Source organism: Engraulis encrasicolus, chromosome 16 (assembly GCF_034702125.1).
Source record: "Engraulis encrasicolus isolate BLACKSEA-1 chromosome 16, IST_EnEncr_1.0, whole genome shotgun sequence".
Taxonomy (NCBI): domain Eukaryota; kingdom Metazoa; phylum Chordata; class Actinopteri; order Clupeiformes; family Engraulidae; genus Engraulis; species Engraulis encrasicolus.
Window position 1 is genome coordinate 7,037,833 of NC_085872.1, and position 24,766 is coordinate 7,062,598.

Genomic DNA, 24,766 nt, shown 5'->3' on the forward strand with positions numbered 1-24,766 from the left:
CACCTGAGGGGGGGCCTTTTACCCCACTAGCGGGGTAAAAGGCCCCTTTAGCACAATTTTTGTTTTTGTTTAAAATGTCATGAAGGATTAACTTTGGCCAATTTTCCATGATGGGTTATTGTTCACCTCACTGTTGTTACTAGCTATGGATGAAATTGACACAGATGGTTAACATCTACTTGGAGAAAAAAATACCTTTTCCTTAAGGGGGGCTTATTCCCCCTCTCTACTTCTACCCTCCTGAAAATGTCACGCATTTCAGTATACCCATCTAAAATTGATTCAATATTTAGAGTAGCACAAATATACAGTATACCCGCCAGAAAAAAAATCTCAAATATAGAGTATTACCACCACAAAATAGACTACACCACTGCCCCAGAGGTCATTTCAATCTGTCATCAGGATAAACAATATATAACAATAAATATTACATTCTGTCGTCTAAAATGTATCTAACAAATTGTGAGTGTATTTGTTTGTGTTTGTGTTTGTGTGTGTGTGTGTGTGTGTGTGTGTGTGTGTGTGTGCGCGTGCGTGTGTGCGCGTGCGTGTGCATGTGCTTAGGATCGGAAAAGCTCATAAAATAATAATTCCAGATGAAAACAGTGCAGTTCTTAACTTTTTGATTTATTGCAGTGGAGTTTTTGGACAGCTAACTCTACCTGCCTCTGTCACTGTCCATGTATGAAATGATCACTCATTCTCTTCACTAGGGTAGGAGTTGACAGTCATCCATAAGAATTGTAGCTCATATCTTGAGAGTTATGCGTTTGATTTGACCACCCCAGCAGTATGAGAAACACATCTGGTTCAAATACTTTCTGCTTTAAAACTGCCCTGCCAGTATCCTTGTTGGACAGAGAACAGAGATTTGGACCAGAACCGCATTTGTCACAGATCGGAGAAACACTAGAAAATATTTGTGCAATTTTTTCTGGGAGTAGTGAAGTCTGTGTAGTAGCCTATTTTAAAAAAGGGTAGACATTGCCTCTTTCCTCAATGTCCTTGTCCAGCTTTGGGATCATTAAAATTCGTCTCATGTGCTCCGTGCAGACCTAAAACTATAATCACTCGAACTTCTTACTCTGAAGATAGATGTGCACCATTTGTTTTTGTATTGCTTCTTGATATTTTCCAAACCAAGAATGACTGTGAATAGGCAGTAGAATGGACAGACATACACATACAATTCAATGTAATGTCACACAGGCAATATGGCAGCTGAGTTTGAATGAGCTGATAGGGAAAGGCTTGGGAACTGATTGAAGCACCACTTCTGTGATTCCATAATTCAATGTCAGTCTGATTGAAAGAAGCCATTTAGACATAGTATGGAATGGTCTCAGAACTACTTAGAGTTCATGGAATGTGCATGTGTAGGAATGATTTTAGCAATATTTCAAATGTAATTTTTGACATAAACACACATCACTTTGCATCAGTTTACCGTAGCAGGCTCTGCATGCTGAAATCGCAAATAACTGCAATGAAAGGTCATTAATCCTTAATTTCCTTCATGTTGTCTCGTAAAATAATCAAGAGGCAGTAAATGTAAACATTGTCCATGCGAACACAGTCAGTGTAAACATTTGGATATCAAAACACACCAAAAACACAAAGTTACAAACAATAACAAAGAGGGAAAAAAACCCTTCATTAATTCAGAGACTGGCAGGACAGCCATAACCCCCTTCGCAGGAAATGCCTTTTTCTATATCACACCATGAAAGACAACAAGCAAGTTTTTTTTGTAATAAGACTGCTCGAAATTCGCCCTCCTCCCTCATTTCTTCTTGTGAAAGCGTCTGAACTGGCTCTGTATGGCCAGGGCAGCCTTCTTGGTCTCTGGGGCCTCCAGGTCGATGTCAACCTCCTCCTCCTCCTGCTGCTGCTGCTGCTGCTGCTGTGGCGGCTGCTGTTGCTGCTGCTCTTCTTGGCCCTGAGGCTGCCCCGCTGAGTCAGAGGCTTTCTCACCGGGCACTGAGGATGAAAGAGAAAAAAAAAACAGAAACAATATTCCAGATTGAGAAATGAAAAAGCTTTCAGTTGCAGATGGAACACAGTTCATGTTCCTTCAGAATCAACAGAAGTTGGAGCAGCAGCAAATAGCTTTTAAAAATGATTTAATCCGAAAATTCAGAGTCAGTCGTGATATTACCCACCAAAAAGTTGCCCTGTGTGTCACGACTAGGGTTTACTCATTGAGCATTACATAAAGTTTGGTGCATATAAATTGGATGTGAGCTATACAGTTTCTATACTGCTTACAGTTTCGCAGACTGCGGCCACATTTTCAAATGTAACTGTGACTAATTTTGTATGTTTTTTACATTAAAGTCTAACGCCCTGAAGGTGGCTATTGTTATTTGAAATCTATTTTAAATATTATTATGTGATAGGATAGATCAGCATGCAAATGTACTGTATGTGTGAACTGGTGATTCGGATAATTGTACGAACATCCATATGCCTTCAGGGTCATGGGCAAGTGTTTTTGGAGTCGGAGTCTCGTACAGCCTTAGAGCTGCGGCTGGTTCCATTCCCAACACCACTGGACACACACAAACAAACACACACACACACACACTCTCTCACTCTCTCTCTCTCCCCCTCTCTCTCCCTCTCTCTCTCTCTCTCTCTCTCTGTCTCTCACTCACTCACTCACTCACTCACTCACTCACTCACTCACTCACTCACTCACACACACACACACACACACACACACACACACACACACACACACACACACACACACACACACACACACACACACACACACACAGGGGTCTCCTCCATCCTCCTCCATGACTGAGGTACCCTGAGCATGGTACCTCGCCTTCCCACACTTCTCACTTTGGTACACCTGTTGGGCCGCCCCCTTGGACAGGTGAGGCCCAAAGGCAATTTTGTTGTGTTGTGTCACCATGACAAGAATATAGGACTTTGACCTCCCTATGATCATCATCATAATGATGATAAAGCTCAACCATCTTATTCAACATTTTGTTTTCTTTTATTGACCATATCCCAATTATGAAGTCTGCAATGAGCAGAAATGACCCCAGCATGACCCCAGTTGTTTTGCTCAGTCTTAAATTCCATCTAATGAACAGATTAAATGATTTGAAAATGATACTACTTTACTTATACAGTAATTATGTTTCATTATCACAATCTACCAAGTTTCCCAACTTCGTCGGGTTGGCAATAAGGACAAAGGCAAGGTATTGGTAGTATTCATGCCCATGCAGCCTTACAATGAAATGTACTTGTCTGTTACACAGAGATGACAGTAGAAATGGGATGAAGTGTGGGGTTAGTAAACGCCACACAGGATGAGTCAGGCCTGAGCGAAAGGCTAAAGAAAGAAAGCTACGGAGGAGGGTTGCGGCAGGCAAGAGACGGGGTAGTGAGACAACCCATCAGGAAATGACATTGTAACTAAATCTGTACAAAATGCTGGATGTTGAGGGTAAAAAAACACTCAAACAGCTGAGGCATTGTATTGCTACACCAAGGACCAGGGTTCGAGTCCAGCCCGAGTTCATTTCCCAATCCTACCCCATTACTCTGTACCATTAGGCCTCATTTTCTGTGCCTTCACTGATCGTATCTCAAATGAAGGCAAGCACCCCCCCCTCCCACACACACACACACACACACACACACACACACACACACACACACACACACACACACACACACACACACACACACACACAATAAGACATGCTTAAATGCATCAACAACCAAGAACATACCGTTGTTATCAGTTGTTGGAGCCTGTCCATCAGTAGGCTCTACACTTGTTGGTACCTGCAGCAACAATGACAGCAGAACAGAGGTCAATAAGTCACCCAGAAGATAAGTGTTATGTGTGTGACTAAATAACACATAGTACAAATAGGCCTATTTCCTCCTTCATCTGCTTCCTGTCTTAGCCTTAGAGGTCTTTCCAGTACATTTTGCAACCTCAAACAAAGACAATGTACGAAAGGTAAAAAGATGTCATGGGGAATCTCAGACAGCAACTGATAGACAACACATCACTATCCTAGACCTCAGTGGTCAGATATTCGCCATTAGGCTGAACCCATTGAAAACATTTCCTATTAGAAATTGTCCTATAAATAAAGTTTCTAGATTGTGACAAAATGAAACTACAAAACTGGTGACAAACCCGCGTGTCACTGTATGTGGGTGCAGGAAGTCACACTTTTGACAGTAACTCTGAGCAATTCAGTAGAAAGTAGGCTAGGCTATAGTCAAATGTGGGCCCATTATTATGCGATTAAGCGGAGAATATTATGCCTGGTGTTCATTGATTGAGGACATTAACTTCAATATTAATACCACTTCCCTTTAAAAAACAAACAAAATAGGCAGCAGTTTTGGAGACGTCCATCCACGCGCATTGCGCGTACGCGTTGCGCCAGATAGAAATACTGCAGGCCAATATGCTATAGACGTCCCTTATTGACGTCCGATTGACCTCTTGGGGCATCTGTCAGCCAGGTTAAACATACAAAAAAAGATGCATGGCGCGGTAGTTGCCATCGGTGCTGCAGCCTGCCTCGTAGCGGCAAATATAGCCTAGAGTGCATAGGATCAGGTCGAGAAGAAAAATCTTTAAGCGGTTTAACATGTCGTCTGTCGACCTTAGAAGTTTCATAGTCTAAGCTTATTTCTACGGTTTTTTAGTATGGTAATCATTTGTATTGTAACAGCAAAATGCACTGGCCATGTTTCGCAGAATAATTAAAGGATTCAAAAGAAAGTTATTATAAGCAACGCCATGCTTTTCTATCAGGCTACACAGACACAAAACTGATGCAATGAAACATTAAACCCACCTCACTCATATTCAGGCAAACTTCTATTTTCAAGACAGATCGCAGGAGATGTGTTACTGACAGTTCCTGAGTCACTGACAACGACACGCTTGCTCTCAGCAGGTGCACCGCCCGTTGATAACAGATAGGCTAATCAAACTAGTTTCTCATAGTGTGCGGAACAGACTCTTGCGTTGACTGGCACGGTTGGCCACTCGTTTCACATTCATCCTTCTGTGTACAATCTGATCTAACGCACTCCCTGGACAGACTCGAAATCTTGCACTTTTCGTGTAGCCTTCTCTCTCTCTCTCTCTCTCTCTCTCTCTCTCTCTCTCTCTCTCTCTCTCTCTCTCTCTCTCTCTCTCTCTCTCTCTTGCAGGGCGCATGCAAAGGGTATGTCCTAAGATGATAGGCGTAGTGCTAACCCCTGGTTATACGAAACACACAGCATCAGCATCCCGGCAAGTAGCCAACATAGTTTCCATGACAAACACGAATGGTTTTTATTTGAAAATAGAACTCGTGCAGATTTCCTCTCCCTTGTTGCGACAACCTAATGATTAGGCTATGTGGTGAAAATGGAATACCCTGCCAAATCAGTGTAACACTAGCAACACTGTAACACTGGTAGTCTGAAAGCATCATCTGGTGCCAGTGCATTACCCATTTCCATTTACGCATTGGGCTACTGTACTGGTTTCTTGAAATGTGAGTTTGAGAGGGCTCCTAAGTGAACTGGTTTGGACATTTGTCTGTGCGCGTTCGCGAGAAGGGCGTGTCCGTAGCATTTTGGGCCCCATGATTAAACATGTAGGGCCTAATATTATATTCTCTTCACCCCTCATTCGTCATAACATCCAGACCAAAAATAATATATATATATATATGCTGGTGAAATTTCAGTTTGGCTGGCAGAAAAGAACAACTTAGCCTACTATCCACTTTGACCCATTATTGTGTGTGTGTGTTTGGCTAGTAAGATTAACAAATAGGCTACTGGACATTTTGGCTGGTATGAAAAAAGTTACTTTAGAGCCCTGTATTTATGTATCCAGGCAGTCATTGGTAAGTGGTTAGGCCGTCAGACTTGTAGCCCAAAGGTTGCCGGTTCGTCTCCCAACCCGCCAGGTTGGTGGGGAGAGTAATTAAACAGTGCTCTCCCCCATCCTCCTCCAAGACTGAGGCACCATAACGTCCATGATTATTATAATATCCCGCCGCACTGCTTCCTTTCAGGCACCATTGGGAGCTGCCCCCTTGCACAGGTGAGGCATACATGCAATTTCGCTGTGTGCAGTGTTCACTTGTGTGCTGTGGAGTGCTGTGTCACATTGACAATGGGAGTTGGAGTTTCCCAGTTGGGCCTTCACTGGAGTTTCCCTGTTGGACTTTCACATTTCTTAGACTCAACTTGGCATTACACCCATTGTCTATCAGCTACACTGACTTCCTGTTTAGTCACTCAGTCAGTTCCATATTCCCTTGTGAGGCACAGCATAAACGACACCTGTTCAAAATACTTGAAAGTAGATGTTTAGTGTTTGTCAAGTGCTCCCTCATGTGTGTGTGCATGAAATAACTCCAGTAGGCCAAGGCCCAGAACTTCAAGGGGCCTCGCCTCTTATTATAAGACTGTTGAACAACTTTTCCTCCACTGTCATCTGACTACTGAACAGTATGTGTGTATGTGAGTGAGTGTGCGACCACGCGCCTGAGCTGGCCCAGACCCGGGACAGACTCTAAGGCATGTGTGTGTGTGTCCTATACTGTGCACTGTCCTAGACCACTACTTGTACATTTGACACTTGTTCTATTGGACTGTGTAATAGAGTGTTTTTAATAGAATGTTTTCAGTCAATTTATTATAAGCGTTTGTTCTTAACGTTACAAAGCACATTTAACTCTGCTTCTTTATCACTTTAATCTCTGCTAAGTAATAAATAATAATATAATAATAAAAATACATTTTACTAGTTGTGCCTTTCAGAACACCCAATTTCACATTAGAACAAAGAGAGAGAGAATATAAAGTCTATAAGGTATTTTGAATAGGTGCCTTCAGTGCACTTTGAATCTTGAAACAGAGTCGTACGATATACCTCAGGTGGCAAGGCGTTCCATTATTTAAGAGCAATACTGTATAGGAAAAAAGATATGCTCTCGTTCTCTCATCTGGCTTCCATGAATGTCTTCATTGACCATGGTCAGGATTTTTTCCCTTCTTGCACTATGACAGACTTGTTTTTTAAATGTCTGCCTAATACTACACAACAGACATATTATTACGGTACTTAAAATCATCATATGCTTCTTGGTTATGTTAATCTTTTGTCTATCTACCTGCTGTGTTTATGATTGTCTGGCAATGCTCATTGAGTGCACTGTTAGTTGTATTATCGTGTGTAAGCTACTTGACACCTACATTTCCCCATGGGGGTCAATAAAGTAGCTCTATACTCTACTACTACTACTAGCCCTATTACATAATTCTGTTGTACTATGAGTGTGAGGTTGCCTATATGAATGGAAGATCACGACATATGAACTTTGCTGTTACAAAGAGGTGTCAAAAATAAAAGTAAAAATACATTTATGGTGTAAGTACATCACTAGCACATGGTATTACATTGCTGTTAGACCATTTACTCTATTGTATCTCACCTAATGAAATTAGATAGACTGTGCTGTTACTGAAAAACACTAAAAACCTAACGAGGACCCACCACAAACTTGATCTGACCAGTGCAGTCAGCTGGTCGTAAGACAAGTACACAAGACGCATCTCTTCACTGTAGCATATTCATCACACCACTGAGATGCACTTCCACTTCCATTAATTATCACTTTATTATCATTTTATTTTATATGCATATGTAGTCTACTTTATTTGTGCATAACTATTTTTTATTTTTATTTTATATTTTAATCATTCTGCTGTTTTTAGTTGTGATGTAGGCCTATACATTCATTGATGCTTTGTTATTATTACTTTTTCTACTGCTATTTCTCTGTTTTAATGTAAAGTGACCTTGTAATGAGTATCTTGGAAGGCACTTCAAATAAAATGTATTATTATTATTATTATTATTATTATTATTATTATTGATTAGGCCTACTAGGATAAGTGGCCTGTTTTAAAAGGAAACTGTGTTTCTTTTTTAACTTTTACTTTTGACACCTCTGCTTTTACATCGGCCTGGGCTCACTCATCCTGATGAACATCATTTTGTTTTCAAGTCATTAGGTTTTTTTCGTATTTGAAACCCTGTGCCTTGTGTTTTGACACCTAATTGATTGGCAAATGTCTATGGTCAGTTGCCCGGATAAAACCACGAAATATTGAACTGGACAATCAGCTAGTTAAATAATACCATGGAAGCCTGGATGACTCCCTGCGTGTCTACAGTGGTATGAGTTTGGGTACCCTTCTGGAAAATCATTTCATCGGTTTATCTCTGGTATAGCTTTTGAAGCAGCAACTTCCTTTCGACTATGTTAAACCACAGAGAAAGAGAAACATTTGAGAGTAACAAAAACAATTTTGTGTGGATTTAAACAAAAATAGTCATGTGCATAATATGCACCCCAATGGGCACCTCCAATGGGCAATTCTGGGAATTAACAACAACAACAAAAATTACACAGTGCACCTTTAAGAGATAAACCTGGCTAAATCAACCATGGTAAACCTAATAGATTCCATCTAGACCGCAGACTGCAGATTCCATTCAGTTAAGAAAATGAGAAAATTTACCACTGAACTTTGAGAAGCCAATGCAGAATATTTCACGTAGGGCTTACATAGGCTCTTGTTATCCGTACAATGTAATTACTGTACGTTTTATTGAATTGAAGTCCGCAATATCGTAGTGTAAATGTTCGCAAATGAGATGAAAATACCAAAGCAACCCATTTCAGTCCACTGACAGGCGATGTGCACGTGAGATGTAACACGCATTGTTTGGGTTTGTTTTGGTCAGACACAGCCACTTCCGGAAAAGAGTGCTTCGTTCGCCGGAAAAGGATAAAAAAAGAGTAGAGAGAGAGCAGTCAAAACAGAACGAGCACGACTGCAAGCTCCAGTTGTCAACTGTCGATGTAATATTGGAAATTTGTCTATGTACGTGTTAAACGTGTCGTGCAATTTGATATTCAGGCCCTCTACTAAAGGTACCTGATTTGCAGATTGAGAAACAAAATCTGCGCAGAGGATTACAGTGAGGAGTCTTCGGGCCTACAACAAACAGAGGTAGTGCCTAGCCAACTATCACCTAGCTAGCACAACAACAGTTAGCTGGTTGGCCGACGATACTCAGCTGTCTTGCTTCAAAACCCTAGCACTAGCCAGTGTGTATGCTCATAGAAGTCATCAGGTAGCTGAAGCCACGTAGGTCATTGTTGTTTACAAGAAGATAAATTAAAACATGATGGTTGCCACACAGTAGTGCATGCCAAAAGGCTCGTAGATTTCAGCTAAAGATAGCATGGAGAGATATATGAAACCCTGTCATAGAACAGCAACTTAAACCTAACTTGCATTAAACATACTCATCAGGGAACTAGCCTACTATTAATTGGCCTCGGTTGGCTGTTTTCGACTTGTCAGGTGGCGATGCTAGGATTAGTTAGCCGCGTGCGTACGCAGTAGGCTACTACCTAAACCTAGACATCAACATAAGACGACATAATGTTAACCATTTCGTTGTTGAATTTAGTAGTCATTGGCGTAAAACTTTTCACTCGACAGCTGCAGCACACGCATATTTCACCCATTGAACTTACGCCAGTGTAGTGAGACTTGGTGTAACGTTAGGATTTTGATATTGCCCCAATCCTTTAACCTTTGTTCAGCCGTCCTAACGCGCCTGCTGCAGCGTTCGCGTAACCAGAAGGTTGCGATGTTTTAATGTTGATGTTAATTCTACACCAATAATGAAAGATGGCAGCTATTTGCTCACCCTCGTCTAACTTAGATTATGGCCCTGTTGTTTCCCAAGGCTCTCTTTTGAGGTGGAAGGATGGCAGATGCAGATGGCAAATCTAGTATACCAAATGGTAAGCAGACCTTTCCAAGAACCAAAACAAACAATCAAAAATCATTAATCCACAGATTAAAACCCCCAATATAAATCTATAATTTTTGCTTCAGGTGGTGCAGAGGACCCAGGGGATAAAGGGGCAGAGGGGGACTCTTCAGCCACAGGTGTCCAGGCCTGCTCCCCTAATACAGGTTTGTTCATCCCCTGTTTATGCAATTACACCAATCCAGGGGTGTAGTGCCAAGTTGTGGTCCCTATGTACAATCAGCTCCAATGGAGCCCCCAAAACAATATATCTAGGTTCTACATAAATCAGACACTGTGTTGGGCCCCCTATTTACTTGAGCCCTGGTCACAACTATATCACAATTAAGATATGGTCTGGAGACCATCCATTTAATTTCTCGAAGGGGAGGCTAATCTAAACTGTGCAATACTATCTAAACGTTGATGGAAGCTGGTTTCACATTTGGTTTTAGAAATGGTCTATCTGTTCCATTTACATAATGTATCTTGTGTTCCTTCTATCTTCTGTGTATCGGTTCCTGAGCGAAGGCTATCACGCAAGGCAGCATGGGAATTCCCAGGCTAAGTGGAGTGTGGGGTTGTCAATATATATTATGGCTGTAACGATATTGTATCGAACCGAGAAATCGCGATACACAGTGTCGGTTGTTGGCCCACGGTTCGATATATATAATTTAACCAGGAAAGGTCCCGTTGAGTCACAGTGACTTTTCTTCCAGGGAGTCCTGGCCAAGTGGCAGCAAGTTAAAAGTTTCAAAGAAAACACAAAGAGGGAGGGAAAAACTACCAAGACCTCCAATAGTGGAGGAGATGCTCTCAAATTTTTGCCAAATGATTCTCCTAGTTTTTAACTGGGCTGAATCCCACATAAAACAAAGATTCTACCCATGTGGCCTGGTGTACAGGACGAATACACCAGCCGCGACGACATTCAAGTGACAGAGAATCGCTTCTGTGCAGCAAGAGCAATACGAGCGATTGAAGCGATTAGAGTATGTCCGTTAAAAGCAGAATGCAAGCATTCCAACATTCCCATTGGCTGTGGCGGCTGTTGCCAAACATGTTCTTAGGAGTTCAACTACAAATTGTCGCTCTCGTCGCGCGAATGGCCTATAGACACCCGAATCGCTTTTGTCGGGCGACTCAATACAAAGTCAATTACTTCCGTTGCTCGCCTCACTCAGGTCACGGCCGGTGTATTCGTGCTGTTAGGCTTGTGGGCCTCCATATGTGTGGGTCAGGTTAGAACTTAGTGTGCCATCAGGTAAATACAGTAGCCAGCAATTGCAGGCCATTGCAGAAGGAGTAAAAGTAAACGGGTGTTTTGCATTGTAAACACATTTTCTCATCTTCAGCAGCTGTAGCAAACTCCAGCTCTGCTACGGGTTCTGGGGAAGGAGGCGAGGACAGACCCATGGCAGAGGCAGAGAACAAAGAGGAGGAGGACGAGACCGACACAGACAGCATGGACGAACAACTCATGTACTCCGTGACCGAGGAAGAAGGGGCAGGGAGCGAGGATCGAAGCCGGAGAGAGCGGGCCAGGGAAGAGGGCAGCGGCGGCACCAAGCGGGCTGGCCGCAAGAGAAACCGGCCAGGCAGTGGAGGAGGAGGAGGAGGAGGAGGAGGAGGAGGCGGCGGTAGCGGCGGCGGCGGCGGCGGCACGCGAAGACACTCCTCCAGCTCGGACGAGGACGAAGATGACAACGAGGAGGACAATGAGGCCGCGGAGGAGGAGCAGGACGAGCAGGCCATGGAGGAGTGGCTGGGCGCGGAGGTGCAGGACCTGGGGCCGCCCGGGTGGCGCGCCGTGCCCTCGCTGCGGGCGCGTGAGATCGGCTGGGGTTCGGGCCAGTTTGTGCGGCGCGTGTGTGGCGCCCGCGGCCTCGTGCAGCGGCTGGAGCTGCAGGGGCAGCTGGAGAGGCACAACGGCTGCGTCAACACGCTGCACTTCAACCCGTCCGGCACACGGCTGGCCTCCGGCAGCGACGACCTGCGCGTGGTCATCTGGGACTGGGCAAAGCTCCGTGCCGAGCTGGAGTTTGACAGCGGCCACAAGAGCAACGTATTCCAGGTGAGGAGGAGGAGGAGGGGTAGACGCAGGGGTCTCGGAGTATGTAACTGTAACTCATTTTTTTAATTTACCTTTAAACACAAGAAGAAAGAAAAAAATCACAGCATCAAACAACTGAACACTAAAATCCCTCCATCAGCCCGGCCAACACACCCTTAGCTACCCACACATCAAACCATCCACATTGTCAGAAAACAAAGAAAGAGCAGAAAGAAGGGGGAAAAAACATACGACATGCAAGTGTGAACATGTAATTGTAAGAGAAGTGTAAGAATGGCAAGTCTTGTTTCAGTCTCCAACCTGCAAAACTCACAGTAATGCAGGTGGGGGAGGAAGACATGGAATTTGATCATTTTGCACGCAGAATCAAGTTCAAAAATATTTTTGAATAATTTCGATTTGAAAGCTATTGATGACCACCAAGCTATCAAGATGACACCCCCCCCCCCCCCCTAACCTTAACCTTGTAGGCTAATTGACCAAACTGGGACATCATTCATGCAGCATACAAACATAAAACCTAGTATTTGTTTCCGTTCACAGGACCAAGACTTTTATTTTCGCTTTTCAAAAGGTTTTTGTGCTTTCATTGAGGATAGAAGGATTTCTCTCATTCACTAACATCACATGCACTCTTCTCCCCTGTCATCTGGCAGGCTAAGTTCCTGCCACACAGCGGCGACACCACCCTGGCCATGTGCGCCAGGGATGGGCAGGTGCGCGTCGCAGAGCTGTCTGCCACCTCACGCTGCAAGAACACCAAACGTGTTGCCCAACATAAGGGCGCAGCACACAAGGTTAGTCACACTGGCCTCTTTGGACAGGGGGTTGCGGGTTTGGGTGCGTTCTTCAGAAATGACATCATAGTTGATTGTCATGACAACCAACTGTTGGTTCACAGTATTGATGGTACTTTTTCCCCTTTCTCTCTCCTACCTTCTATCCTTTCCCTTTCTGTATATCTTTGTCTTTTTTCTTTCTTCTATCATTCCCTTTTTTCTTTCAATTCTTCCTTGAAACCTTCCTTTCCTCTCCATCCTATTTTCCCTTCATGTTTCTGTTTACCAGCTGGCATTAGACCCAGACTCTCGCTGCTCCTTCCTCTCGGCCGGAGAGGACGCAGTCGTGTTTGGTATCGACCTTTATCTCGACAGGCCTGCAAAGTGAGTCCTGGTCAACCTTAGCGATGAAAAGCACTGTGAAAACATTCCAAGCAGCTCTTGTGTAATAACTGTATAACACGCCATAGTGACTTCGCGACGAGGGTAACAGTGAGTTGTTTAATCACATCCATATACCAATGTTGTTGCAGGTGGTTTTTTGCCAAGTCCTGGTAGTGGTTTTAGCACACCGTTTTCAACCCATGGAGTTTTTGAGCTTGTTTAGTTCATTTCAGGCAGCTTGATTTTAGTGGCAGAGTTTGGCTTGCAGCTGATGAGGGGCTCTTTGTCGACCAGATGCCATTGTGTTTGGATTATTGCAGCACACTGTAATATCTGCCGTACTTCATGCCAACAAGCTGTATAAACACTGGGTGCTTTGGATTGCTTGTGGCAAAAAGAAGCAAGTAAATAAGTTACAAGCTTTTCAGCAGTACCTTTATTCTGTATGCTGTTTTTCTCATCGAGACCTTGTTAAACTCATTGAGTGTAGGTATATTTGGTTAGAATTACATGTTTACATGTCAATAGAGTTCGATGCACAGAACTGATGTCACGTTAAGGAGATTTGACCATTTCCACTGTGGAGGATTTTTTTGTCAAACATTCAGGAGGAGTTGATGGGGTGGTGGTGTCGGCTTTAAGCATAGTTCATCATGTCATATCACGCTCCACTGATTGCTGAATTACTCAACGCAAACATTGGATGTCCATTCCTCCTACTTGAAACCAGGGTCGGACTTGTAGGCCTCCATAGAATGCAGCTCAGCTCACTGTGTTATTGTTTGATGGTGTTCTCTAGTTGTCTCTTTCATTAAACTTGATTCAAACATCAAACAGATGTAACGTGTTAAAAGACTGACATTAGGCCATTAGAGTTACTTGTCATAAGCCAAGTTAATTTTCCATAGTATGGAATCACATACATCTTTAACTACAAAACAAATCTAGCTTTTGTCATGAAATGATTGTGTGTGTGCGTGCGTGTGGTGGTATTATGCAGAATAGAGCACCATTTTGAATCTTTCTTTTCACTTATTTCCCTGTCTTCTTGTCTCCCTGCTCCTGTGCTACCTCCTCCCCTCCTCTGTCGCTGTGTCTGTGTTAGCAAACTGGTGGTGGTGAAAGAAGGCGATAAGAAAGTGGGCTTGTACACCATCTTTGTAAACCCTGCCAACACACACCAGTTTGCTGTGGGAGGACGAGATCAGTATGTCAGGTGAGATGGCCCTGGGTTTCCATGTTTTTTTGTTAGGAAGTGCGCTCAACCCCAAACTGTTTTACAGTGTTCAGGTGGTAGCAACTGGATCAGTACACATATGTTGTAGAAAAGCTATACTCGACTGCAACCCTTGTTTTTATTTATTTTAATTTAGTGGGTTAGCATGATATAGACAGACCTTTCCGCCTATGTCAAAAGATGCTGAAGAAGGCTTGGGCGGAAACTGTTTGTCATTCCACCCCCCTAAATAAAAAAAAGAGTTGTAATTGAGAGTGCGGCTTTTCTACAACTTGTGTTTCCATGAACTACACCTGGCTCAGGTGTCTCTTCTGGATCGATGGTTTTCTTTTTTGGTGTACACCACTGCCGGTTAATCCTGACTACCTGTCCACTGTTCTCTGCCAGGATTTATGACCGGAGAAAGATCAATGAAAACAACAATAACGGCGTTCTAAAGAAGTTCTGTCCCTCACACCTGGTGAACAGCGAGTCCAAAACAAACATCACCTGTATGGTATACAGTCACGATGGAACAGGTGAGAAAAATGCCTCTTCTTCAGGAAGGCCACTGTATATTTGCACTGTTTGTTTCAAGATCAGTGCTGTTACTTTTGCACAGCTACAATGCTAAGAGGCCTACTGTAGTGATTTTATCATGAAAATGTGAAAGAAGCAACATTTTCTTGATGTTACCATACTCTGTCTGCAACTTGTTGGCCTCTAGTTAGCCTCTAGCTATACGTGTTTACATGTTTTTTTTTTAACATGTTTAGGATTATACGTCCATGTCTAATACAATTATTCTGCCTGTACATAGTAACAAATAAAATGTGTCATTGTTTCTTTGGAATCATGTCTGTCATTTTTGTTTTCAATTTAGAAAGCTACCAAAAAATTGTCAATTAGTTAGGACTTAAAACAGTGTTGTGTTCATTTTGCAGAGCTTCTAGCCAGCTACAATGATGAAGACATTTACCTGTTTGACGCCAACCATAGTGATGGTGCTGACTACAAAAGGAGATACAAAGGTCACCGTAACAACGCTACAGGTAAGTTTACTCATTTCCTCCAGACTCCCAAGTCAGCTATAGGCATGCCTGTCTGTCCGTTTCCCAGACCGGTTTGTGTGTTATGTGAAAAGGAAACCTGAAGTTGATGATGCGTTGGGAAACTTTTTGAGCAACGTTTTTGGGCAATGCTGCTATAGATCTAATTGGTCAGTTCATCACTACCACACTTTTAGCAGTAGACACATTTCCTCAATCATTTTACTGGAAAATTATGACCCAGTCCTGTTGTTGCCCAGCTACACTGCTCGTAAAGTTGTCCTGTGTTTCATCAGCTTTACAGAGAAGCATTGGCATACAGAGAAGCATTTATGATTTGCATTAAGTTACATGACATTGCTTACCTGACACTCTTATCTAAAGAAACTTAAAATTATTTAGGTAAAGGGTACTTGTTACTCGCATAATTTTACCTGTTCACCTCTGGCCTGAACAGAGACGATTGATAAAATACAGCCGTTTCACAAGGCGTTTCTTTACGTAAGGTTTTAACCCATTGATGCCAAAGGCACCTGCAAAAAAGAGTGCTGAATGCCTGATCCCTTTTTAAGAAAATCTTCCCTCAGCCTATAAAAACCTAAATATCTCAGCTTCTGAAGCACATAAAATATGCACTAAGTTGCATTTAAACGCTATGACCCCCATCTTTCATTGAAATGTGTTCATTCAGCTCAAACAATTTTTTAATAAAGTTGTCTCAAATCTCATGCGCCTGAATGTTGCGTAATGCAGCTCCAGGTTCTAGGGCCAATGTTGCGCAACACAACATCAAGCATCAATGGGTTAAACGGCAATCTACCAACTTGTAGAACTGGAGAATGAATGGAGTTCAATAGAAATTCACAGCCATTTAGGAGACCAGACTTGATCCCACTTTGTTGTACTGGTGACACATGGTTTGGTCTTAGTTACCATATGGAAAAAAAAGTCTTTGGTCTGAAGCCATGTGCTTACCTGCTTCCCCTTGGATATTTTTTGTCCTCAGTGAAGGGTGTGAACTTCTACGGCCCCAGCAGTGAGTTTGTGGTTAGCGGCAGTGACTGTGGACACATCTATCTATGGGACAAGAACTCCGCCCGCATCGTGCAGTTCATGGAGGGAGATATTGGTGGTGTGGTAAGCAAGAGCAGAGATGCCCCGTCATACAATCATTTTCATTTGAATCTGTGCTTGTGTGTGCGTGTGCGCATGGATGTGTGTGCTCGTTTGTGTGTGCATGTGTGTGTTTCTTTTCCTCCCTAGAATTTTTGCAATGGGCTTTCACACATCTTCCATTTGTTTAAGAGAAGCCTTATAAAAACAATCTTTAAGAGACAGGAATTAACATGTAAATGTTCACTGTCATTAATCACCCACCCCTGTGCAACAGGTGAACTGCTTAGAGCCCCACCCCCACTTACCTGGCCTGGCGACCAGCGGCCTGGACCACGATGTGAAGCTGTGGGCTCCCACTGCCGAGGTGCCCACCACTCTGAAGGGCCTCAAAGACGTAAGCCAGAAGAGCTACTGGAGATGGTGGCTTTCCTTTTCCTCTAAGGCTACAGACCAGGGCTTGACGTTAACTTTTTTGCTTACCGGCCACTCTGGCGGTTTTCCCAAGTCACTAGACATTTAGCCATTGCCAGTTTTGTTGTCAGTTTTTTTCCTTTAGAATGTTCTTGCATTTAGGGAGGTGCTGTGGCGCAGTGCGCTAAGCCCCTCATATTTGGGCTTACATTGCCCACGGGGACCCCGGTTCGAGTCCGGCCGGGGTCATTTCCCAATCATTTCCTGTCTACTCTCACACTGTCCTGTAGTAATTAAGGCCAAAAAGCCCCCAAAAAATACTTTGGAGAAAAAAAAAAAAAAAAATTATATACCGGTGTATATATATTTGCATTTAATATTAACAATTGATAGATTAACTAATTAACATAAACATTTTCCTGCCAACATGGCTAGTGAGACTGAAATTGTTACTAGCCACAGCCAAGTTTTACAGTTAAGTTGTAAAATTGCATCAATTCTTATTGACTAAGGAGCAAAGGAGGAATCGTGTTCGCCTTGCTATTTTGTAGTTGTATGAAGTGAACTACTCTTCAGTGTGGTGGACTGGCCTGTCAATTGTGGCTGTTGAAATCTCAGTATAGACTGTAAAACTGCAGTCACAGAATGGGTGATGATAAATCAAGGATGCTGGTATTTTTTTTTGGTCAAATACAGTACACAGTCACTTTAGTAAAATGTGTAGTGAAATGAGTGATGAAAATTGTACATATGAAGGAGGTAGGAGAGAGGAGAGTAATTTAATAGAAAGGAAAGATATGTGTAGGATGCTGTATGCGGAAAGACTGTGTAGAATGTATTGTAACGGTCATGTTGGTTGGTCACCCAGGTGATGAAGAAGAATAAGCGTGAGCGTGACGACGACAGTGTGCGCCATGGAGACCAGTATGACACGCAGTTGCTGTGGTTCCTGATGAGGCACATGAGAAACCGCAGGCCTCCAAGGGTGAGTAGCAGTGGTGGCGTTTCTTTCATGTATTTTCCAGAGACAATTGATAAGGTTGAGACAATGCATGGGCAGTTTCTTCCAGGATCCATATGATCCCAGACAAACAGCAATCTTATGGCAGCCATGCCCATTAAGGAAGCTGAGTAGACTAGGAGAATGAATGGAACTTAATGGAAAGTCACACCCATTAGGAGACCCGACTTGATTCTACTTTGTTGCATTGGTGACGTGTGCGTTGACTTATTTTGGTGTGACATATTGAAAATCTACTCACTGGCTTGGTATGTTAAAAAATCAAGGTTGAGGAAAACAACAGGCAGAAGTCAAGACCATTCAAGGCAAGGCACTGGTTTTCTTTTTAAAAGATTTTCATCAAATGAAGCTTGTTAATGTTTGAGTGTTTTGAGCTGGATGGTGGGCCTTCTTCAGACCTTGTTCCATCCTACCCTCCTCTTCACATACACGTCATCAATTACTGCACTGTCACACCGACAGTGAGGCTCACTACCGGTCACGAGTTTTAAAATACCACCCTTTGCCCCTGCCACACTGGGGCCTATTCTGTTTTGCATTTTCAGTTTTAGTTTTAAATAAATCTATTATGGCATTGCACTCTGAAATTAATGCTTGCAACAGATTGAGCAATTTCATGTTGGAAAAGGTAAACATGGAATGAATTTATAGACAACCAATTACACAACATTTAGCAGGCGGTTTTATGCAAAGCTACATGTATTTTTAACTTATCAACCAATCAAAGTAGACACCTTTGCTCAATTACAGCCAGTGATTTACCTTATTGCTCTGATTAACCTCTAGGGAAAGATACTGTCCAGTTCATGCAGCTACTTTGACCTGTTATTGTCATCAAAGTGGGATTGCAAAAATTTCAATCTATCGTTGGAAAGACCGAAACAAAGCTTTCCAATGGTTCCATACATTCTCCGATATACCAAATTATAGCCCATATTGATATGAATTAAAGTGTGTATTCTTATGTGATAAATGTATCACAGATTGTCTTGCCAAGACGCCTTGCAAGGTTCTGGCCACTTTAACCAGCTCAATGGGTAATCAAACCTTTTTTTTAACCCTCTGGCTATTCAGTACTTTAATATGTACTTTCAACTGATTCATTGGATGTGCATAGCTCAAATTGAAATTACTGGAAAAATTAGGGTGTTCTCAAACTTTTGGTACTATAGGCACGTTGACGGGTATGGGTGCACAGTCTTTTCATTTTAACACTGTATACTACACTGTTACTACACTACACTTGCTCACTACCACGGGTGTGCTGAGTTCTCTTTAGCCACTATTCCCTGGATGAAGGAGGATCCTCACAGATATGTTGTTCTTCAAACTGAAAAGAAAATCTCGAGCAACACTGATGCAGTTATGTTCTGTTTTGTTTTTTTTAAATCAGGTGCGCATTGGAGATGGCTTGACATTTGGATGGTCAAGCAAGCCATCTCAGTCAGTGTCCCAAACTGGCTCTGTGTTGTCTGTTTTTTTTTTTTTTTTTTCAGGGTAGCCTTGCGGTCTAAAAAGTCTTAATTTTTTTATCCCCTTTTTTAGGCCTTAAAACGGTCTAAAATATCTGTCCCAGGTCTAAAATTTTTTAACGAAGGTCTAAAATTTCTTTTGTCTTTTTCCCCCCAACCGGTCTGCTGCGAAATGCAATGTACGAAACGTGACCGTCAAACATGAACATTAAAGGGGTATGCCACTATTTTGGGCCTTAATACAGTTAAAATCATTGGCTGGGGTTTATAAAGGTGGTAAATTGTCTTATTTTTCATGTTAAGCATTGTCTTGCTTTAAGACAAGTTAAAAGAGGGAATATGTCGCTAAGCTAGTGAAAGTCAATGGATCCGTGTAGCATTTTAGCATGTATTTTATTACTATTAAACGGTGCTAGAAATGCTAATTTCCGCTTAGCGTAACTGCTAACAAGTTATGAACCTGTTAACTTTATGAGGGAGGGAGAGCAACATATCTGTGTATAAAGTCATCATTGGACTTAATCATAACTTGCCCTGTTCATGTTAGGGGAGAGATGGGAGACTTGGCGACTGTGAGTGCCTGCTCACTGCTCATTTGTTGCACAACAACCTCACCTGAAGTTTGTAGGGCTTTATAGCATACAGTAACTCTCAGTAACAGTAACATAATGTTTTAATGTGTTGTCAAAGTATTGTCAACTTATTTACAGATGTTTTGGCAAGTGTAGACTTGCATGGATGGAAGAAATATCTTGTTTTCAAAGGGCACATTTCTTTAGACAGGCTACTATGAAAATATGTCTCATTGTGAGACTAGGTACTGGTACCAATGAAATACTTTTATCTATAGCATACCTTCATGGCATATTAGGGCCTACTATGGGTTGACAGTATTTTCAGGTTGGGTGTGTTGCCTAATATGTCCCCTAGTTCTGTCTTGGAAAAAATATGCCGACCCCCCTGACCAATTTCACTCCAGAATTGCTGGAATATGGCTGGAATATAAGACAATTATGACTTTTTCTTAAATACTTGCCACTATTATTATTTTTGCCATTATAATTGTTATCTTTTCGTGACACCGGTGCGGCAACTGGGAATGGGAGCGATGCTGGTCTAAATTTTCAATTTTTGTGTTCTAAAATAGGTCTAAAAAAGGTCTAAAATTTGATGTGGTCAAACCTGGGGACACCCGGTTTTATTTACAGTTTTAAAGGGACACTGTGTGAGATTTTTAGTTGTTTATTTCCAGAATTCATGCTTCACTAATGTAAAATTTTTCATGAACACTTACCACCATCAAATTCTAAGCATTCATTATGACTGGAAAAATTGCAAATTTTCATACATGAGAAGGGGGATCTTCTCCATGGTCCGCCATTTTGAATTTCTAAAAATAGCCATTTTCAGCTGCAAAAATGACTCTACTTGGACCATACTAGAAAATATTTGTGTATTACTTAGTAAACTTTGATGTAAAGATCAAATTTGGCAATAGGCTGCCCCGTTTCAATGAGCAGCATAGTTGCAGTGCCTTTTATGACCATTTCCTGCACAGTGTCCCTTTAAGAACTTTGTCAATTTCCTATTGATGCACCAAATAGGACACAGAAGTGAATTAATCTAAGGTTTTGTTTCTGTTTTTGTGTTTTCCAGGCCCGTCGTGGGGAGGGAGGTGAAGGGGACACGGACGAGTCCTGGAGTTCAGCGGACTCGTCTGATGAAGAGGATAGCGGTCCAGATCATGTGCAGTGCATGTCATCCTGAGCTGAGCTGTGCTCACTAAGACACAGACACGCACACACATTCAGTCACACATACAAACACACATGCATACTTGTTGTTTTTTTTTGTTTTTGTTTTGTTTTCTCTTCACTAATCACTCGGATATTGATTTAATCCATGTAGCCACACACCTCAGAGGCCCACATTGAAGCACATAGACACTGGAATCCCGCTGGTACAAGTGGAAACACTGAGACCCCAGCAGCGGGTGAACAAACACGCTATGGGACGTCACACATGCACATTCAGATACACAGGGGGAGAGAGCGCGAGCGAGCGTCGGCTGAAGTCAATGCCAAGAGAAAACTCTCCTGACTTCACACACATTAAGCACATTCGTTCAGAAACACTGTGCAACAACACGCCCACATAACAATTAACATATTCATTCATGCATACATACCAATTTATATATACGCAAATCGTACATTTGCTAGCAATTCCCTTCTTTGCACAAATGCATAAGCTGTTTTTTCCAGAGCCGCTCTAAGTTTACTGTCTTTTTTTTAAGAGTATTTTAAGAAGCCTCTTTAGAAGAAAAAAAAGAAACACCACAGATTTTGCTAGCAGGCTTGCTGTTACCACGGCAATGTGAATGGTCTTTCTGGAAGCAGCTTTACTTCATTCAAATCATCATCATCCCACAATCTACACTCCCGTTCATTCTCAGTCCCTCACATAGTGTATAGGGCACAAGAGCAGACCTGCCAGAGAATTAGCCTCAATGTTTTTGGATACTTTTTGGAAATTTATTTTAATTTTTTGTGACGTTGGCTCAATCAGCTAGCCGTAGCTCAGTAGGCACCAGCTCACCTCCGAGTTATAGTCGCAGAGGTGATCATCAAGTTAGAGCTGAAGACTGATTAGTCTTATTGGCAATCATTACAAACTGTTGTCTGCTCTCTTACTCTGACACACACACACGCACACACACGCACGCACTGACACACATGCACGTACTGACACACATGCTCAACAACTGCTGGTCAGCTTGCCACTTGGTATGATACGAGGTGGACTCATACCAGTCAAAGCTGACTGCAAGGTGTGTGTGCAGTGTTTTTTTTCCCAAACCAGCATTACTCTAGGCTCCTGCCACCTCTTGACCGGTCTGACACCCCTGGGCCACAAGTGCCCAGGTGTCCTGTCTGGATTGTGAATTTTGCTCTCCCTGTCTTTGTTTTTTTTCTCTTTGTTGGTTGTTGATGTTATGGCCACTGTTCAGGTGGACTTGGACAGGGAGGGTCTTGGGCAGGATCGCCCAAATGACTCTGCACCCCCACTCCCACTCCCGACATGATGTTTTTCCCCCTCCTCGTTGACCACAGTTTCCACCAGTGTCATCCGAACTAACCTGTGTGTAATGAGCCCTGTGTCCATCCTCCCATGTTGGAGATGCCAACCACAGAGTCCACGCAGTGCACACTAAGAAACTGTGTTCATGGTCCCCCACTGCTCTCCTTTCTTATTCCTCCTTTACTCCCTCGCTCCCTCTCAGTCTCGCTGTGCGCTCTTCCCTGGCCCTGGCCCTCTCCCTTCGCTACTGAGTGCACTTTAATCAGGGATCTGCTTAGTTTGAGACGTGTGTTTGCATAGGCGGCATGCAATATTTTATGTATTCAACTTACTGAAAGTATGCTTTTTTGTTTGTTTGTCTGTTTTTTTTTGTTCAGTCTCTTGTGTCTTGCATTCTCTATACTTCTGTTCAAGAAGAAACGTCCGACACTTTGTTTAGTACAGACTTGTGAATCTGAAATGAAGATTTGCCACCAGCTATTTAGTTTGGAATTTGCACTTGTCAGGAGACTGTGCATCACAACCTCCTGAAGTAATTGACCCCAACCTCCCTCCCTCGAGGTGAAGGGAGGTTGAATTGAATTTGAACCCCTTTTCTCCTGATATGGGCAGCCACTTGGATCTCGGAACTTTCCCCACAACCCGCTGCTCCCTGTTCCTCGCCCAAGGCACCAAGGGACTATTGTAGTAGCCCAAGGCCAGGGAGCTGTCTTTCTGTCTCTTTGACCCTGATCCTTCAAGACTCGCCCGCCACCCCCACTCCGGTCCCCCCTCCACACACACACAGAACTGAGAAGCTGAAGAGTGAACATTCAGGTCTGTTGATTAATGTTTCAGTTGAAACTCTATTCCGGTTTGGAATTGATTGTGTGTGGGTGTTTTTTTTCTCCCTCATTTAAAGAAAACGTTTTCCCCCCAAGATTGTAAATTTTGGCTATGAATGAGACTCTAAAAGAGGTTTCTTTTGATAAATGTTGGTCTATGGAGACCCTCGTTTAGGATTGTAAAGGGATGGACAGAAGAGTTCCTACTTGGGTGGGGTTGTGGAGAGCACAGGAAGACGAGGGTGACCTATGCCTGTTATTGTTTTTCATATTAGGGGAAAATTAGCTCCACTCCTCTTTTGTACGAGTGAAATAAGTTAAATTCTGTATATAACTATATATGAATATATATATATATATACTAAAATTAATTGTAAAGAAAATTCATCTTTACCAAATAATCTTTGAAAAGATGTCAATGTTCAATTGGTATTACTGCAGAGGTTTATATTGATAAGACAACAAAGTACTTTTGAAATGAATGGAACACACGGCAAAATTATTTCATTACTTTCGTTTCAAGAACCTGAAATGTCAGACACTGCTTCAAGTTCTGATGTCGGTTAAGTTTTTGTTTCCTGTTATTTTACTGCTTATCTGTTTGAAAATGTGTAGGTCCATGATGAATGATCTTTTTCCCACTGCTGCCTACTGTGTTCTACCAGTTCAGTTACAAACATGTAAGATTTGTGCAGTAAAAATGATTAAAGACCTCCGTTTTGTTTCTCACTCGGACTCCCTTGAATCGGGGGTGGCGAACCATTTTCATTCGAGTGCCACTTCAAATTTTATATAGTCCTCCAAGGGCCATACTACGAAGACAAACGCTGTAAACAGCCCTCGAGACATAGTTTTCCACCCCTGCTTTATATCGACTGTTGCGTCAGCAATATGCATTTTGTGTGTTTTGTGTATTTCGTTTAGGACTTTGGAATCGTTTTCCATCTGAATCGCTTCAGAAAATTCTAGCTGATCAACAGAAAAGATATCAGAACAGCCCTGGTCTTGGATGCTGTTCTTTCAACGTTTTCCTAAACGTTTCTGTTTCTAATTCTACCTAATGGCTGTGTTTTTTTCTGCTGTTGGTAGATATCCATTCTATGGTCAGGAACAGTACAACATATACATCATTTATGGAACTGGTGCACCACAAACACCGATTGGAAAAGCAAATTATGGTTAGGGCCGCTCCAAACAAATGTAATGGTTGGATTATTTTTTATTTTAATTAACTGGATTACTTTTGAGTAGTATGTATGAATGAATGAATGAATAAATTAATGAGTATATACTAGATAGAAAAACAAAATATTGATATTAAAGGACCAGTGTTGGTTTTACTAGTTTCCAAGTCTAGTCTGGCCGAAGTAGGTTTTTGCAGCCAATGCCTGACTGGTGATTCAAGATGGAGAATTTGCATTGAGAGGATCCAATC

At 42.4% G+C, this 24,766-nt stretch overlaps 2 protein-coding genes across 3 annotated transcripts; one reads left to right on the plus strand and one right to left on the minus strand.

Annotated features, from left to right (window-relative positions):
* Positions 1 to 1,095: 1,095 nt before the first annotated feature.
* pcp4l1 (Purkinje cell protein 4 like 1) lies at positions 1,096 to 5,316 on the minus strand. Its single transcript, XM_063220145.1, has 3 exons — positions 4,857 to 5,316; positions 3,765 to 3,819; positions 1,096 to 1,983 (listed from the first exon to the last, which is right to left on the minus strand). Exons 1-3 carry the CDS (start codon positions 4,863 to 4,865, stop codon positions 1,787 to 1,789), a joined length of 261 nt encoding a protein of 86 aa, XP_063076215.1. The 5' UTR covers positions 4,866 to 5,316; the 3' UTR covers positions 1,096 to 1,786.
* Positions 5,317 to 8,863: 3,547 nt separating this feature from the next.
* On the plus strand, positions 8,864 to 24,060 carry dcaf8 (DDB1 and CUL4 associated factor 8). Of its 2 annotated transcripts, none has more exons than XM_063218489.1 (13): positions 8,864 to 9,087; positions 9,836 to 9,893; positions 9,988 to 10,068; positions 11,260 to 11,978; positions 12,635 to 12,775; positions 13,047 to 13,141; positions 14,247 to 14,357; positions 14,766 to 14,896; positions 15,302 to 15,409; positions 16,413 to 16,543; positions 16,797 to 16,916; positions 17,802 to 17,918; positions 21,083 to 24,060. In XM_063218489.1, the coding sequence occupies exons 2-13, from the start codon at positions 9,857 to 9,859 to the stop codon at positions 21,191 to 21,193; spliced, it is 1,902 nt and encodes a 633-aa protein (XP_063074559.1). In that variant the 5' UTR covers positions 8,864 to 9,087; positions 9,836 to 9,856; the 3' UTR covers positions 21,194 to 24,060. The 2 variants fall into 2 exon arrangements, with proteins under 2 accessions (XP_063074559.1, XP_063074560.1); XM_063218490.1 differs by having other exon boundaries at positions 11,263 to 11,978.
* The last annotated feature ends 706 nt before the right edge of the window (positions 24,061 to 24,766 follow it).